The sequence below is a fragment of the Mchenga conophoros genome, linkage group LG10 (assembly GCF_057382185.1).
Source record: "Mchenga conophoros isolate Kocher_MC1m ecotype Shallow Benthic linkage group LG10, M_conophoros_male_GT1.1, whole genome shotgun sequence".
Classification (NCBI taxonomy): Eukaryota; Metazoa; Chordata; class Actinopteri; order Cichliformes; family Cichlidae; genus Mchenga; species Mchenga conophoros.
The window spans coordinates 29,621,650-29,638,714 of record NC_140535.1 but is presented as its reverse complement, the minus strand read 5'-3'; the positions used below and the strand labels follow the sequence as shown (position 1 = coordinate 29,638,714).

Here is a 17,065-nt window from a genome sequence, read left to right as displayed (position 1 = left end):
CACCAAATAAGTATGCCTCTATAAGAAGGAAAACAAAATATTAATAAAGATCTTAAATCTCATTTGCCTTTTTCTCAGGTTAGTTAGTCTGATGCTTAATTTCTTCCCGTATTTTAAATCACAAATTAAATAATGAATTAACCTCCGTCAGTTTTACCACCTACACCCAGGCCTGATTACTGCCACATCTATTGAATCAAGACTTGACTTAAACAGAACCTGTCTGGCAAAGTTAGGGACATCACCAATTTAGAAAGGGTTACAAATCCATTTCCAAGGCTTTGAGACTCCAGCGAAACAAATTGAGAGCCATTATATACAAATGGAGAAAACTTGGAACAGTGGTGAATCTTCCAAGGAGTAGCCAACATAATCAATGACTCATCCAGGAGGTTACAAAAGCAGTTCTTAGTGAAGGGTGGCACAACCAGTTATTAGGTTTAGGGGAAATTACTTTTTCACATAGGGACAGGTAGGTTTCCATAGCTTTTTTTTGGATTAATTCAAGTTATCTTTGTCTATCAATAAAATTTCTTTGATGATCTGAAACATGTTAGTGTGCCAAAAAGGGGGGGGGGGGATTCTTGATAATCGCAATATTTACAGTATATTTACAGTAAGTTACACCCCACATGCACATTAGCCAGTGTGCAGCCTATCCGGTTGTTCAGTGATGACGCGACGAATCCTACTTCCGGGTCTAAAGTAAGAATAATAATAAGAAAACGACATTGCTCATTTGCAGACAACGCTTCCTTTTATTACATGTGATGTTTGTGTCCTTATTTGATGTGAAACAGCCACAGGAAACTATATTTTAAGAAATCCACTATAAATGCTGAAGAAACTGTGGGAAGCAGGTGAGTACAGGTACACACACACAGTATAAAACTGATGAACATATTTGTGATTGGCCACAGACAACTGAGATTTCCTGTTAGCTTGCTTCACTTTAGGCTCAAAGTGTTCACAGCACACCGTGGTCAGCGCCATGTAGGCTTCGGGACGTGCTCTGATTCAAGAGTTATTCAAACTTCTTCAGGTGGTTGTAGAGAGACTGGACGTATGTAAACACACACATGGGGTCTGGCTTGTCCCCCATCTCCAGCATGTCGTCCACCTCGATCAGACGCAGACAGTCAGCCTGCTCTCTGAAACAGAAATAAAGGTGAATAAAACAGAAAGCAGTTCAATAAGCAATAAATGTATTTGCATATGAACAAAAACTAAAACAGCCGCTCTTTTTTTTAAAGCACATCCAAATGTGTACGACTGTAGATTATTATGTTTTATGAGCAAATCAATGCAACGTAAAATAGGAGTAAACTAGTGGCTGTTGTTGCCAGTGTCATGTTTACATAGTTCAAAGTTGTTTAGGATGTAAGCAAACAAAAGAACCCTCTCATGTAATTTTTTTAAAGAGTTAATAAATGTAATGAATAAATCTCCAGTGGCCACACCTTTGACAGTGCTGTTATTCAAAGGGTGATCTTCACTACACAAACAAAGTTAATGATTTATCAATTATTATTAATTTCATGACTAAACTATCAATTAGTGATGAAAGATTAATCTATTTGTTTGGGTATTAAATTTTCCCTTCTTTTTCTTGTAACAGTCATGCTAATGCTGAAAGTGATGTTGAAACAGGAAGTACTAGTGGGATTCTTGAGAGAGGATGCTTCACTATGGTAACCAAGGAAACAAGCCCACAAAATAAGTGGAAAAGGTTACATTTTAACCAAAACCATGAACGTCCTTTTAGTGCTTAAACTGATACATTTATCTTCTTCTTTCAGCTGCTCTCTTTTAGGGCTCGCTACATCATCTGCCTCCATCCCAACTTGTCCCACTGACCCCGCCGTCTGTCTCCAGACTCTTTCCTGTCACTGGTGCTCAGTATGAACCTGCCTGTGTTTGAATCATTATTAACTGACAAATTAGACACTTAGCAATTAGCACTGTGTTTGAAAACATTAGCAAAACAAAGCAATCACCGCTATGATTTCCTATTGGAGCCATGCTACGTAAATGAAATAAGTCAAATTTTAAAAAAAAATACATATAAATTTTTTTTAAAAAGCATTTTTGTGAAAAATTAAAACGTGTAATCTCTGGGTTTAACATGATTAATTTAAGAACTATATCCTGGAGGATTTTTAGATGATAAAAACTGTAATGGCAGCACGGTGGTTAGCACTGTTGCCACACAGCAAGAAGGTCCTGAGTTCAATTCCACCATCAGGCCGGGGTCTTTCTGTGTGGAGTTTGCATGTTCTCCCCGTGTCTGCGTGGGTTCTCTCCGGGTACTCCGGCTTCCTCCCACCGTCCAAAGACATGCAGCTTGTGGGGATAGGTTAATTGGATAATCCAAATTGCCACTAGGTGTGAATGTGCGAGTGAATGTGAGTGTGAATGGTTGTCTGTCCCTGTGTGTTGGCCCTGCGACAGACTGGCGACCTGTCCAGGGTGTACCCCGCCTCTCGCCCTATGACAGCTGGGATTGGCTCCCGCGACCCTGAAAAGGATAAGCGGAAGCGAATGGATGGATGGATGGATGGAAAAACTGTAATCCAGAAATCATTTTTAGAGTGATATTCATTGAGAATAAGGTTATACATTTATGGGGGGGAAAGTCCAATATTCACTGAGACTCTTTGAATTTACTTCTCACATGTAAGGCTTTAAAATTCCAATCTCCCTTGTGTTTTCTCACAAATTTATGACTTTATATTTCCAAATATATCAAACTTTTTTCCCTTAATTATTTTAATCCAGTAAAACCTGAACTGAATTGGCAGAAAATTGTAATTTTGTTTATCAAGCCTTCTGTAAGTATCAGAATGCATATATTAGTTTTAATTTTTGTAATAATTGCTATAGCCAACCACTTGGGCAATTTATTCCTCACAGTTTTTAAATCTTAAACAAACCAAAGTAGGTTAGAGTTAAAAATTACACTGATGATGTAACGTTCTCATAAATTCATGCATCAAACACGATACACTTGACGTTACAGGGTTAAACCTGGTAAATTTAGTTTTTTGTTGCAAGAGTGTCACCTCTCCTGGCTTCAGCAATTTATTATTCCACCTAAAACAGACCTTTTATCACACTGCACAGTCACTCAGTGGCTCTTCGAGCCAGCTTACTCTGCGGTGGTGAAGGCCAGCTCCAAGTTGTGTTTGCGGTTTGAAGAGTCCAGAGAGTTGTAGTCAAACTCCAGAGGGAAGAAGGAATGGACCAGGGCGCAGAAGGCCATCCCATCGCTCCAGCTGGACGAGAAGTTCTGAATGTCTATGTTCTGAGAGAAAAACAGTCATGTGTTTCTTTTTCATTTATTTATTCACTCAGAGCAAAGCTGGCAATATTCACTAATACACAGTATCTCTTCCTGATGAAATTACCAGCCAGAAAGCTCAAGAGGTGAAGACCGCCCGTCCATAAAGTTCAATCTTTGCTTTGCTATGAACCTCTTTATGGATACAGCTTATTAACCAAGCTTTCTAGCGGTAGCTGATAACTTAGCACGCAACCTGAAAAAGACTTCATGTTGGCAAATCGAATGAGTCCAGAGTGCAGCAGCCAGAGGTCAACCACTGGTTTGCCAGATCCCATTCTGACGCCTTGAGATTGGTGTTTTCAGATCGGTGCTGAAAGCAGTGTCTTTACTGTCTTTAACTGATGTTTTGCAGATATGTGACCACTAACCATGTGACGTTAACTTGTCCACCATTGTAAAACTCACAGTGACAGTGTAAGACCAAGTGACAAGAAAAATTGCCAACCAACTAAGTGATAGGCGGAGGTTGATGCAAAAATGATTGCCAAAGCCTCTGTCACACAGATCTATAGATTAGCCCCCAACCATCTGGAAACTCCTGTTGCTAGCGAAAGGTATGTATTCTCCAACTGGCTGGCAAAAATGACTGCAGTCATAGTTTGAATGGAAGTGATGGACGTCTCTAAAACACCGTCTAGCTACACTCCAAGCTGTAGTGAAACTTGAAAAAGTGCAACACAGACCAAAAACGCAGACAATTTGCCTTCCAAGTAAAAGCTCCACCTTTTGAAACATGTTGGTCGCAGCACTAAAGTGAAACTTTTATTTTGAAGGTGAACCTTCTTGATTTACGGTTTGCATTGCACTATTTCAAGTTTTACTATTGCTCAGCTACTTGGTAGTAAGTATTTGCAGACAAACACAAAAAAACTAAAGACATCAGGGGCAATCTGGTCGCAATTAATACAACCACTAGGAAGATTTTTGTGAAAGACCTTCTTTGAACCTAGTTTCACCCAGTGAGAGCCAGAAACCTCCAGGAAATATTGTCAACCTATCAGGGAATATACACATTTTTCCACAGCACCAGTGATTGTATCACATCTAAAAAAAAAAAAAGGGCTTCCCATTGAACTTTGTGATTTCCTTCCTCTTTGGAGCTAAGAGTCCACCCAAACACAAGAGATATCAATGGAAAGACCAGGATGTCTTCTATTTATTCGATCAGGACTTATTAGGATAGCTCAAATAAGTCAAAAGATATAGACCAAAAACAAATGTCCATTACAGAGGACATAAATGAATCGGCTGGTTCTCAGGAGGATATGGCGGGCAACTCTGGAACAACCTCAGTGAGACTAAAACTTATCTCCCCCTGGTGGCTGTTAAAAAGAATGCAGGTTCAAGGCATTTCCACAGATCCATCTTTTCCATCTATCTTTTAGATGTCTGTCGTCCAGAAACCAGTGGGTGACATCATGGTGACTACACCCATCCTTTATATACAGTCTGTGGAAATAACCATCAGATACAGTACTGGAGCAGAATGGTAGTTTTATACCTTTATTTTTCCCCCCAGCTGTCACAAACAATGAAGCTATTCAAATGTTCAAGTTTTAAAAATAATGATAGAAAAATTAGTTTTAGAGCTACTAACTGGAAGAGAACAGAAATGTATATCCAGCTTGTCATACCTGATAGCCAATGGTTTTGGAGCGACACCACTCCAAGAGGATCTGTTTTATACCACTGGCACTGGACACGCCAAAGCTCTGAGACCGCTTCAGTTTAGGCTTCGAGTCTTTTGGCCTGTTGGAGACAAACACAGCTTATTTTATGGCAGAATAAAGAGTGACAAAAGGTGAAAAAGCAGAACTTATTTTGTATTCTGTTACTTTATAGGCTCTGAGTTCATCCTCTCAAACAAGGCTCGCTTTGCTTGAGCGCCATTGGAGCGTGGAAGCGTTTGGGACTTCATCACGTCCTGCTTAAAGTCGCCCCCCACTGGCTTGTTCGCTCTCCTGTGGAGAAACAGCGGACAACAACACGAAACATCAGGATGGAGTTGGATGAAGTTTGACTGAAGCAGCCATTCAGATTAATCAGGGCTGTTGATCAAAACTTACTTCTCCAAATTAGGTGAGAAGCCAGATTTTATGATTGATTTGGAGGGAAGTAATTTTTCTGTAAAAAAAAAAGGGGGGGGGGGGTGGCAACAAGTGATGAGTAGGCATAACCAGAGAGAACTCACAAGCTTCTTTTATCTGTTTTAATAGGCCTGAAGAAGCTTTACCTGCAGACTGAGGGAAGCTCACACTTCTCTTTAAACTGGGGCTGGGTGTCTTAAGTACTGGCACTAAATTGAAAACAAGAGTCAAGAGTTAAAGGAAGATACAACATAAAAATAAATAACAGGTAATAATAACTGTAAAAATAATGGAAATAGGAACAGATGAGAAGCAGACGGCCTCGGTCAGACTCACCACGTTTAAAGGGATACTCTCCAGGTTTCACTGCAGCGTCCTGTGAAGCTGAAAGGCTTGAAGACTGAACCGTTAAAGCAGACGAAGAAGACTCCGTGTTGGGTTTGGTCATGGCAGAGAGAGGCGAGTGGGGCTTGGCTTCACTGGTGTCTAAAGAGGAGATGAAATAAAGCGTGTTTTAAAAATAGGGGGCCAAACAAAACACCGTTGCTGATACTTCGGCAGTGCACGCACCACGTCTAAATGGATATTCGCAGCGCTTTATCGTCGGTGACTCTGGCATCAAAGGGTTTGGCGCTGAAACCGCTTTGGGATCAGATTTAGATGAAGCAGGAGTGTCAGAGCTGCTTTTGGTTAACACTGTGAGAGGAAGATGGGGGAGAGTCTGAGACACAGAGGCTGACTGATCCTGGGATGCCTGGGGCCTTTGTTCCTTCGTTCCACCTGCACAGATGGAGATGATACAGCATTAAAACAGGAAAGAACCTAAATCACTAAAAAACCTAAAGTGTAAAACACTTAAAGACACTTCTCCACTGTTGGGTTCACAATGGAAAAAAAAGTCAAGACTAGGTTTTCCTGAACCCACACAGAGCCCTGATCCAGGCCTGACCACAAGCTTTAAAGAGGAAAGTTTTCATTCTAATCTTAAAAGCAGTGTTTTGCATTTTTCCCTCTGAAAGCAACTGAAACCGTTAATCAAAATAGTTGCTGAATAAATGTTTGTCAATCAGCTAATTAATAAACTAATTGCTAAAGTTTTAATACAAATATGTTACCTTGAAATCAAAATGATTTAACAAACATGACATCTTCTTTCTGTAGAAATGTTTTAGACATAATTGTAAAATATGTAATTCAGACAAAAACTAACTCTTACTTGTGACATTGTAGCATATGCAGGAAAATGTTAGCGAAAAAAATATGTTCACAGTAAAAATATGTCTACATATTATGACGGTAAAAATTAAAACGATGTCTTGTTTCTTAATTTACAGCCACTAACTGTTTCTACTACGGAGATCTACTGTTTTGGATTTTACAGTTTATTTCTGCTGCCATTTTAAAGTTTTTTAACAAACTTTTTTTTACAGTGTCGGAGCTGGCTGTGTTAAAATATGTTCAGAGTTTCTGTGTGAAATCATCTGTAAGCACCACATTTTTGATGATCCTTTTCATATTTTGCATGCTGTAAGTGTGATACAGATTCTCTGCTGCAGGAACATTTTTTACTACAGCTGTTCCTGAATGTACCCAGGACTGAGCGTAAACTTAGAGGAGATCCTGCTTTTGCTGTAGCAGCTCCAAAACTGTGGAACAATCTCCCTTTAGAGATTAGACAGGCCTCCTCTCTGCCTGTTTTTAAATCACTCCTGAGAACCCACCTCTTTACCCTGACCCCTGACACCGTGTGAGATGTTGGTTTTAGTTTTAGTTTTATTTTAGTTGAATCTATGTTGCTCTATCTTGTTTTTTAATATAGGGCTGTTTTAATTTTTCATGTATTAGGTGTTTTATTTATTTATTTTTGCTGTTTTCTGTTATTCTATTGTTTTTAACTTATTTTCTGTACAGCACTTTGGTCCTGTGCTGGGTATTTTAAAGTGCTTTATAAATAAAATTGGATTGGATTGCATTGGATTGGATTTACCTGATGATCTATAATTTACTATCTAAATAAAAGGAAGTCGTGTGGTTAAGCTACAGCAGCGCAAACTGGCACTGATGTTATTTCGCTTATATTTCGCTTCAAGCTCTAACGAACGTAACAAGGTGGAAACATCAGCATGTTTGTTGGCATACCATCATAAAAAGGGGGAAACTATTTTTTGTCAATTATTTAATTAAGTTTTGTGCTAATGCTAGCTATTACCTTTGGATACTTCATGCTAGACTCTAGCATGAAGTATCCAAAGGTAATAGCTAGCAGCGTGTATTGCTCTAGCAGCTAGAGCAATACACACTGAGTAGCTTTCAGTGTTAAATTGAATGATTACCTCTAAACAGCTGTCCTGTTAGAAATAAATGGCAGCAGTGAGAGTAGAATAAATAGATCAAAAGATTAAAGGTATTCTGCAGTGCTGCTCTCTTGCTGTTCTTCTCTCTCCATCACCCTTTGCTGTCTCATTCTTATTTTTAAAATCTTTTTTGGGTATCTTTATCCCCTGCTCCTCTGATGATGTGTCTGACTGAAGTAGGCAACACTCAGCAGGCCAATTTTGAGCACATGAACGATGAAATTACACATAGAGCGCTCAGAGCCTGGAACAGAAAGCGTACCCGTTGTCTCTTAGTGTGACTTTAGGTTTTGTCGAGCCAAGAAAAAAAAGAATGGATTTGTTGAAAGTACTGCACCTCTCTGTCACAGTATAGGGGTGCAAAGATCGTCTGATACTGCTGACACGGATGCTGCCTCACTCTGTTTTCCTCACTTTGTCGTAGGTGAGTTTGTTTTCGCTGATGAAATCATAACTAAGCTAAAAAAAAAGGTGGATTTTGTAACCAACAGAAAGTTAAATTGATCCAGGAGTTTGCTGAATACCTACGGACCGTGAAAAAAGACGCCACCTCGTCAATGAATTAAAACTAAAGAACTAAAAATGACTTCATGTGTTTATTTTGCACTTCATATATTTCATGGTATCAGCTAAATTGTATATCTTGAATGACAGGTGAACTTCTGCTCTCTGTATTTAAAATCAAGGCCACTTATGCATAGACATTTTCATATTTAATTGAGGACTAAATTCCTCCAGGCGCCCTGACCTGATACTTTTTGTATTATAAGGTGTGTCCATGTCCTGAAGGTTAGCATCCTAACAAATAATCATAAAGAGAAACTAACTGACCTCTTATAAAAGGATATTCTCCGGCTTCGCCTGCTGCTTTAGGTGCTGCAGACTGAGCGGGTTTAGCTGCCTCTGAACTGGCTCTAGTTGTCATGGCCGTCACCGGAAGATGAGGCTGGGGTTCATCAGCATCTGAAAAAGAAATAATCCAAAGTCCAAATGGAAGTGATGGCTTTTGTTGTAGTTTGTTGTTGTTGTCAGTAGTGTTCGGTTCACAACAGCAGTCGTCTCAAGGTGCTTTTTACTGTAAGGTAAATTGTCTAGTCTACAATATTAGACAGGTTCCCCACATGGAACTTCAGAGTTGGCTTTTGACACTGAAAAAAAACAAAAATTGTGCATTTACAGTTGCCATGCCATGCTAAGGATTTGTTTGATAGCATTCATCTCATACTCAAAACAAGACGAAAATCCAAGAAACTCAGTGAAGATCGAAGAAGGAGAATTGTAGATTTACACAAGCTGGGAAGGTCTCTTTGATTAATTTCTAAACAACTGCAGATTCCAAGGTTATTAGTTCAAAAATTCTATATAAATTATATGGATGTCCCACCAATGTGCCGAGAGAGAGGAAATTGGTTAGGATGTTCATGAACAAGCCAGGAACCACCAAGGCTCAAGCCTGCCATGAACATGAAACTGTTGGAATACCAGCACCTCTGTCCACAGTGAAACGGTGCAGAGAAAGAAGCCTCTGCTCCAAAAACGATTCCTTCAAGCTTGACCCAAATCTGCAGCTGCCCACGTCAAAAAGCCAACTGACTTCTGAAGAAACGTTTTATGGTCAGATGAGGCAAAGATTAAGCTATCTGGCTACAATGACAAAGAAAGGGTGAAGTTTACAAACCTAAGAATACCGTACCAACTTTCAAGCATGGTGGTGGTAGCATCATGCTCTGGGGCTATTTTGCTGCCAGAGGCACTGGTACGTTATAAACAGTGGATGGAATAAGAAAAAAGCAAAACTACCTCAAAATAATTCAACTTCACCTCAAATAAACAGCTGTATAGTTGAAACTGAGTGTTCCAACAAGACAATGATCCCAAGCACACATTAGAGCTGGTTAGCTAAGATTGAGTTCCTTGAATGGCCTCGCCAAAGATCAACCTCAACCTATTGAACATTTGTGGACTATGCTTAAAGACAAAGTCGATCGTGGGAAATCAACCAATTTAAATGAATTTTACCAAAAAGAGGGGTCAAATATTCAGTCGTGAATGTAAAGAAGCTTGATGGATATCAAAAGCAACGTGCATTTAACCAAATATTAGTGAGCATGTATGTATAAATAAAAGAACAGATAAAAAAGAAACAGCACTAAAAAACACAAATTACCATGACTTTCTTCCCCAAGATTAGTGTACATAAACTTCTGATCACAACTGTAAATACAATCCACTGCAGTGCACAGTTTTACAGCTCAGTTTTAATGCCAATATAAATATCTGCAAGCGCAAACAACATCTGGGTTTTATGGCATGAAATAAGATGGAATAAGTATAACCAGTGAGAGGAAATGCATTTTAAAATGGGATATTTTGGATTCTGTGAGGTATATACAAAACACTGCAAGCAAAATACAGAAAAATATTTGGTTTTGTGGATATCATTTCGGGTTTTTTAGACTTGCATGCATTTACTTTGTTCCCTGGTATTATTCAACGTCAGTGTAGCAGATGAAACATAAAAGCTCAAGTTTGAGCTGAAGATCACTTTAAATGTCTTTCTGTAAATCCAACCATAAAGGACATGAACTGACCGGGCCTGCTGGGCATTTCCACAGATGAAGACTCTGAGGTCGGTTTGGTGATGGCGGTCAGAGCTCGGTGGGACTGAGGAGCAGCTTCTGCAGTCTGGGTTACATCAGGGTCTGCAGAGAACACGAACCCAACAATGAAACCAGCTTGAAGAGTAAAATGTCTGGATGTGCAGGTGAAGCTGCCTACCTTCCTGTTTCTCTTGCGCGGTGGTGGCTACATGAGCGATATTCTTCTCCCCTCTTGCTTCAGTTCCCTGTTTAGGTGAGGCAAAGAAGTCAAAACACCCACTTCTTTTATTTCGATGAACAATTATAAACTAACATTATCATTACTGAGGATTTTTTGATGATTAAAGCATTTTCAGGGTTCAATGATCACTTTGAGGGAACGTCCAATAAAATCATCGTTGCTTCATGTGGCTGTGTTTGTAAGAGTGGAGATATTGGACATTAGCATTTTGGAAAGCATGAGGGGGTGGGATGAGGAGCAAATGAGTCGATCATTTGCATGTTAAACAAGTTATGCAACATATACAGTGTTTATATTGTGTTTATACATTTGCGTTGGTAACTTTATTCACTGGACCTCTCACAGTTTGCTTTTGTTGTGCACAGCTAAAATTAATTTTAGACCTTTATCACTCATCGCAAACTTGTTTGTGTGTGTGCGTGTCTGTGCTCACTTCTCTGGATGTGTGATCTTCAGCTGTTAACGGCTGACAGCTTCTCCTTTAATGACAGCTGTGGCCAACAAACCCGTGTTCCCACTGAGAGGCTATTTTAGATTTTGCAATCAGCCCCTTTGCAAGAGTTTCCGCTGCACTCTTCTTACGTCCCAATATAGCCCCAAATGGATGCTTTGGAAACGAGAGTTAGGTTGAGCAGCTTCAACAGCACCTAAGTATATCAGCACAAAGCTTTGGCCTGTATTCAGTCCACCTCCCACCCCGGAGCCTTTTGCTTTCCAGAGACGAGCAGTGCTCATAGCACAGCGTATATATCCAGTCTGTCATCGAGAGGGAGATTAGCACCATGATCATCTGAAGGCTCCACAGTAGCTGATGTCTGACTCCATCTGACCCTCGATAGTATCTGCAACCTCTAAATGGGTTTACACCCAACAACCTCCTTCTTAGAAACATGCTTTGGTTAGATACCAACACACAAACACAGTGGTGGCTATCCCTTACAACAAAGAAAATAAAATTATAGGTTCAAACCTCCTGGTCAGCTTGGGCTCAAGTTTGCAGGGGGTGCTCTGGCTTCCTCCCCGAGCCCAGTGATTTACCTGAATTAGCTGAAGGTGTGGATGTGAGCATGAATATCTGTCTGTCTCTGTGTTAGCCCTGTGATGGACTGGTGACCTGTCCAGAGTGCACTACACCTCTCAAACAGTCTCAAGTGGGATGGGCTCCAGCCCCCTGAAAACCTAGCTCTAGAAAAATTAACAAGATGGATGAATGGATGCAAGCAATCAAGCTAATGCACTTTTCTTAACGATAGATTATAACTCCCTTCTGGAGTTCCACTCAGCTCTATATAGCATTTTAACTTCTTTAACCTCATTGTTTTGGTTTAATAACCTTTTGATGTTCTCTTTAGTTCCATGTATCAGTCACTTCATTTTCAACGTGCAGTGAGAGTTACTAACAAGCTGATTCATGCAAAGCATTTTAAAAAGTATTTATTAAGTGTGTGTTTAGATTCTTCAGATATCTTCCAGTCGTGTTGTTTCCAGTCTGCCGGGTGTTTATAGGTATTATTTAAGAAGTTGAAGTTGAGTATGAACATCTGGTGTTGACAGCAGAGATTTCCTGCTGGTCACTAAAGACACTACATCTTAAGGCATGTGGCTCTGGCAATAAACAATAACTACTTGAATGACAGCCACTGTTTTCGAGTACAGTCTCTCATCCGAGCGTCCATGGAGCCAGATTTATTTTATCCAGTCCTACTAACTGTTTATCCTGGATAATATGAAGAGTGACGGCAGATCAAGCAAGTTAAGAAGCCATCTCTGAGGCTGAAAAAAGAAGACTAAGTTGAAAGAGGCTGAAAACTGCAGGTCCTCTAGTGGCCACTTGGGGTTGCCTCCAAAAGGAAGTGAAACCCCATCAATCTCTTTACATCAGAAATAAATAGTCTGGTGCAAAAGAAGGGTTTGATGTTTATAGCTAATTTTAGCTAACTTTACTGGGGGGGATTTTCTTTGAATAATGAGGCTTAACATTAGGGGCGTGGCCACCTTTATTGACACTGACACTTTGTTATTGACTGCTGCCACTTCTGGTAAAAAAATTCCACATAACAGCCCCCCAAAAATGCGGTAAGTCTGCATATCCATATCCAGAACACAGTGAGTGATTTACCGTTAGTTACTTCCATCTTTTATATACAGTCTCTTTGTTAAAGTTGAAAATGATGGAGTAAAGAATCATGTGAGATCATTTAAAAACCTGGGGGGGGGGGGGGGGGGGGGTGAACTGCTGTGTGTTAGACTAGTGGGGGATCAATGTTTGGGAAAAGACCAGGTGACCTCAGCAAACAGAAATGCTGGCAGGGCGAGCACTTTGGCGGGACAGCTGGTTGTCTCTCTCAGGGTTTGTACTGGGGGAGAGTTTATCCGACAGGGATATAGATGCAATTCAACTTTCCATTAGGAGATCTGAGACTTGCACTGGCGGGGAAACAAGGTTCCTGAGTGGTTAGAGGATGTGGATTTATTTATACACCTGTCATCAGAGTGTGCATGTGAGTTATATCGAACAATCCCCCCTCGTACGTGCACCGAGGCCGCCGTTGGAAGCGTGTCGTGCAGCGTGCCATTCTTATTTGTGCCCTTTTCATTAAATCCGCTTCGCCCTTGATTGTGCATCAAGCGATCACTTCAGCGTGATTCTCTTGCTTGCATGTTTGCTGGTGCTTATGTGTGCTAGAAAGTTGCAGTTGTTGGTGAGCATGCAGAAGCTCAGAAGAGCTGCAGCTCTCTTTTGAATCGCAAAGCCAAAAATACACTTGCCCTTTGGAGGACCTGCTCTTATAAAAGCGGGTCATGAGGATGAGAAGGCTGAGAATGGGGGGTGGGGGAGAGGGTAAGTGTGTGTGTTTGTGGTGGGGTTAGTTTCAAAAAGGATGATTACACAGAATCTCATTAGTGCTTAAATTAAACTGAATGGTATTACTCTGTTATTACTGGACTATTAACATGAACTTATTGTGCTTTTTCTAAACTTCTGTCATATGTGTTTATACATATAGTAATAAAGTTTTAAATACTGAGATCAGTGAATGTAAATGTAACCCCTGTGAGTGAAAAGCTCAGGCTTCAATCTGCTCCAAATACTCAATTTCAGGCTGTTTTTTTCTACTCTTGGCTCTCTGTGATATCAGTGACGATGGATGTCCTAATATGGTCATCCCAGATACACAGCTCTGGCTCCAGCTTTTCTAATCTTTTGTTTGTGAGGGACAGCCAATCAGAAGAAAGCTTAATTCAACAGGATCAATTCAATGGCTACACCAAAGCCCTGTATAAGATAAACCAGGATTAATTGAACTCTTTCCCCCTTAAAGACACCTTAGTATATAATCAGTGATAACCACTAGACCTCTGTCCTCTTTACAGTGTAGAGGGCTTACTATAGATCCCTCAGCTGTGTCCTCTTCATGAACAGAGATCAGGTAGGCTTACTTCATCTGTTCTTTTAAGGGTTATTTGTTTTCAACACCTGGAAAGGAGCAGTTTTCATGATGCAGTCATGGCTGCATAAAATGATTGTACACAAATGTGATTTCTGTTAAGAAGCATCCAGTTAAGAGGGATGTTGCAGCAATGCAAAAAGAATTTTGGAAGCAGCTCAGAGCATTCATGTGGAGAGAGTTTGCTTAACAGCGATGCTGGACGGGGTCAGGCGTGCCTGTCGTTGAGTTCGTCGGTGCCCTCCAACACTAAAAGCTGTCATTTGTGAAGGCAGGTGGCATATAATCGCATTTCAGATGGTTATTTTACTACAGCCTTAAAATACAAAAGCAGATTGGGGGTTTTTCAGTTTGTCTTTGCCAGTTTTTCTTATTTTAATTTGATGTATGTGTGTTTGTGTGTCAAGGTTAATATTCCTGAAAAAAAAAAAAAAAATTAACTTTGGAGGTCAACCCCAAAGGGTCACACTCCACCTCTGGTGAATTTCCACACACATGGAGATGAGTTGTCCAGCTAACAAACAGATAACAGAACCCATCACCCAACCTTGTTGGTGGAGATACTACAATTGTTGCTGCTCTATAACCTGTATGAATGTGAAGAACCTTTAGGCTAGGGACACATTTCTTGGTTCTAGAAGCGTCTTAATTTGCGACTGGAGTCACCTAATCACCTGTCAGCAGGGTGACAAGTGATGCAGGCTGTAGCATGCAGGTAAACAGTCTATGTGGAGAGAGAGAAAAGAGAACTATCCTTGAAATCCTGGCTACGCTATATGACAAAGTTTATCTGGATGTGTAAACAATAAGTAGATTAAAGAAAAAAGCATCAGGCTTTTTGATTTTATGTTTTTGAAGTCTTCACACTCACAAACGTACCCCTAAAGTCTTCTGTGGTTCCCTCATGTTGTTCTTTTTAATCATCTGAGACCACTGCCACTGCTAATTACTGATCTTACAGGGTTGGACATATTCTACTACGCATTTCTTTATTCAGTGGAAATACAGGCTGAATACTCACATTAATCTCAGCATTTCTCTTTGCTCTCCATGGAGGAGGGGCTGGGGTAGCAGCTTGGCTCGATCCTCCACTGAGCCCAGACGCTTCGTAGGACGTGGCCTGACCCGGCTGGTTGTTTTCAGAGTTAAACAGACCCTTCTGCTCCTCCTGGCTCTTGGATTGAATTTGTATATGGCCGTTCTCTAGTCTTTGCTCCTTGCTCTTCCCTTTCGCCTCAGTCTTCACCCCTGAGAGACCCTCCACCAGGTGGCTGAGGGCCTCCAGCTTGGCCCTGAGCTGCAGGTTCTCCTCCTGGAGTCTGGTAACTGCCTCAGCCAAAGGTCCATTGGAAATGCACATTTCCTCAATCCTCTGCTCAATGCGATGCTTGAAAGCACTAACGTCCACGTGCACCTCCCTTACAGCGGCTTCTAGCGTGGCCTCGAAGTGAACGAGAGCCTCGTTCATCACTGCCTCCTGACCCCGCTCTGTAGCTTCATCCATGGTTTCTTCAGCAACCCTCAACGCCCCTTAGTTTCAATCCAGAAACGGGGCCTCAGCAAAAATCTCTAAAGCAAACCTTCAACTTCTACCCTATCCCCTCAAATTAAACCAATCAAATAAGTCTGCACTCTCTTCTCACTCCTTCTAAAAGTGTTTCAAGGACATCCGACGTTTTCCATTAAAGTTTTTCCAGTAAAGTCACAGGAAGTTTCAAAAGGAGGTCGCAGACAGACTCCTTTGACCGCAACTCACTGAAGTCCCATCAAGCTCCATGGAGGATTTCTCTCAACATGCGTGTTCTCTTACTCTTCCCTCTCATCTGGCCAAAGCAAGAGCAGAGAGTTGTTATTTATAAGTCATGGAAAACTCGTGCACAATGACATCTTGGAAAAAGAGATTATGTGCTGCACGGGCAGATCGTTTTCTCAGTGCGCGTAGGAGATGATCAAATTAACCTTTCAAAGGAATTCAGTTGAAGTGGCAAATGATTTTCTGCCACCCTCCTCCGTGGCAGGGCATCTACTACTGAATTTTCCTGGACGTTTTACCCTCCCCGCTGGCCCTGCTGCCCAGCGTGGTGTATGAGCTAAAATGTGCCTCTTCAGATTGGGAGCAACAGGTTTGTGTGTTTATTTTGGGACATAAAGGGGACGGGAAAACATGAAACAGGAGGAGGGGCCAGAATTGTTCAAGTGTTTTGTCTCTGGGGGGGTTGGCGGTGCTGGTGGGGGTGATCACGGTCCTCATTGGTACATTTTTAAGCTTTATGAAATCATAGTTACTTTACAGTAAATGAAAAATGAAAGGATAAGTCACAAGTAATTTTATAATTTATGCTTATATATTGTATAATGTAGCTGATATGAGATAAATGCAAAAAATTTTTAAAATGTTTAGTCACAATGAGCAATATCCCTTAAACAGCATGAGCTTACAGCTAGAAACTCATCAGGGTTTTTTTGCCTATGCTAAAATAGCTTTTTGAATTTTGTGACTTTTTCTGTGTAAACAACTTGCTCAGACTAAACCTGTCTTTCTGACATTTGAGCGTTCTGCAGTTTTTATGCTATGTTGGCAAAAAATATCAAATATAACTGTCACACTGTCCTTCCACTGATAGCTTCATTAGTGTAAATGACATTTTCTGGTGGTGTAATATCAGTTGTTTTTAGAAAGAAGAGAAATAAATATGCACATTACTGCACTTTGAACTGTGTTTTTTTTTTTTTTTATTATATTGTATGTAATTGACTGTTTTTGTTTTTATTTGTCTTCATCGGTGGAATTTATGGGCTGATCCAGCCTGTACAAATACAACCTCATACTACCTCAAACTTCATCTTTTTGTTTGCCATCCCTTCAGATATCATAAACAGTATACGAGAAAGAACTAAAAGACTCCTGAATCAAAATCTGTGACAGAAACAGTAAGTGCGATCAATTTCTAACCAAAAAAAAAACGTAATTTTTTTTAAGCCTAATTTAAG

The 17,065-nt window shown here is 40.5% G+C and overlaps 1 protein-coding gene across 3 annotated transcripts; it reads right to left on the bottom strand.

The window, feature by feature from the left end:
- Nucleotides 1-741: 741 nt before the first annotated feature.
- On the bottom strand, nucleotides 742-16,183 carry LOC146566185 (uncharacterized). 3 transcript variants are annotated; one of them, XM_085289738.1, is made up of 13 exons: nucleotides 16,034-16,183; nucleotides 15,096-15,897; nucleotides 10,563-10,629; nucleotides 10,376-10,486; nucleotides 8,616-8,747; nucleotides 6,001-6,210; nucleotides 5,767-5,916; nucleotides 5,577-5,639; nucleotides 5,410-5,467; nucleotides 5,179-5,304; nucleotides 4,978-5,092; nucleotides 3,153-3,304; nucleotides 1,158-2,518 (listed from the first exon to the last, which is right to left on the bottom strand). In XM_085289738.1, the coding sequence occupies exons 2-13, from the start codon at nucleotides 15,576-15,578 to the stop codon at nucleotides 2,242-2,244; spliced, it is 1,944 nt and encodes a 647-aa protein (XP_085145864.1). In that variant the 5' UTR covers nucleotides 15,579-15,897; nucleotides 16,034-16,183; the 3' UTR covers nucleotides 1,158-2,241. The 3 variants fall into 3 exon arrangements, with proteins under 3 accessions (XP_085145865.1, XP_085145864.1, XP_085145863.1); XM_085289739.1 differs by lacking the exon at nucleotides 1,158-2,518 and adding an exon at nucleotides 742-1,151 and having other exon boundaries at nucleotides 15,096-16,179; XM_085289737.1 differs by having other exon boundaries at nucleotides 15,096-16,181.
- Nucleotides 16,184-17,065: the final 882 nt, after the last annotated feature.

What these genes read in the sequence shown, in the direction of transcription:
- LOC146566185 (XM_085289738.1), bottom strand. Translation starts at nt 15,578, where the DNA reads ATGGATGAAGCTACAGAGCGGGGTCAGGAGGCAGTGATGAACGAGGCT. An exon ending in AGAATATCCTTTTATAAGAG is followed by an intron (nt 6,211 to 8,615) that starts GTCAGTTAGTTT and finishes CCATCTGTGCAG; the next exon opens with GTGGAACGAAGGAACAAAGG. An exon ending in ATGAACTCAGAGCCTATAAA is followed by an intron (nt 5,093 to 5,178) that starts GTAACAGAATAC and finishes TGTCTCCAACAG; the next exon opens with GCCAAAAGACTCGAAGCCTA.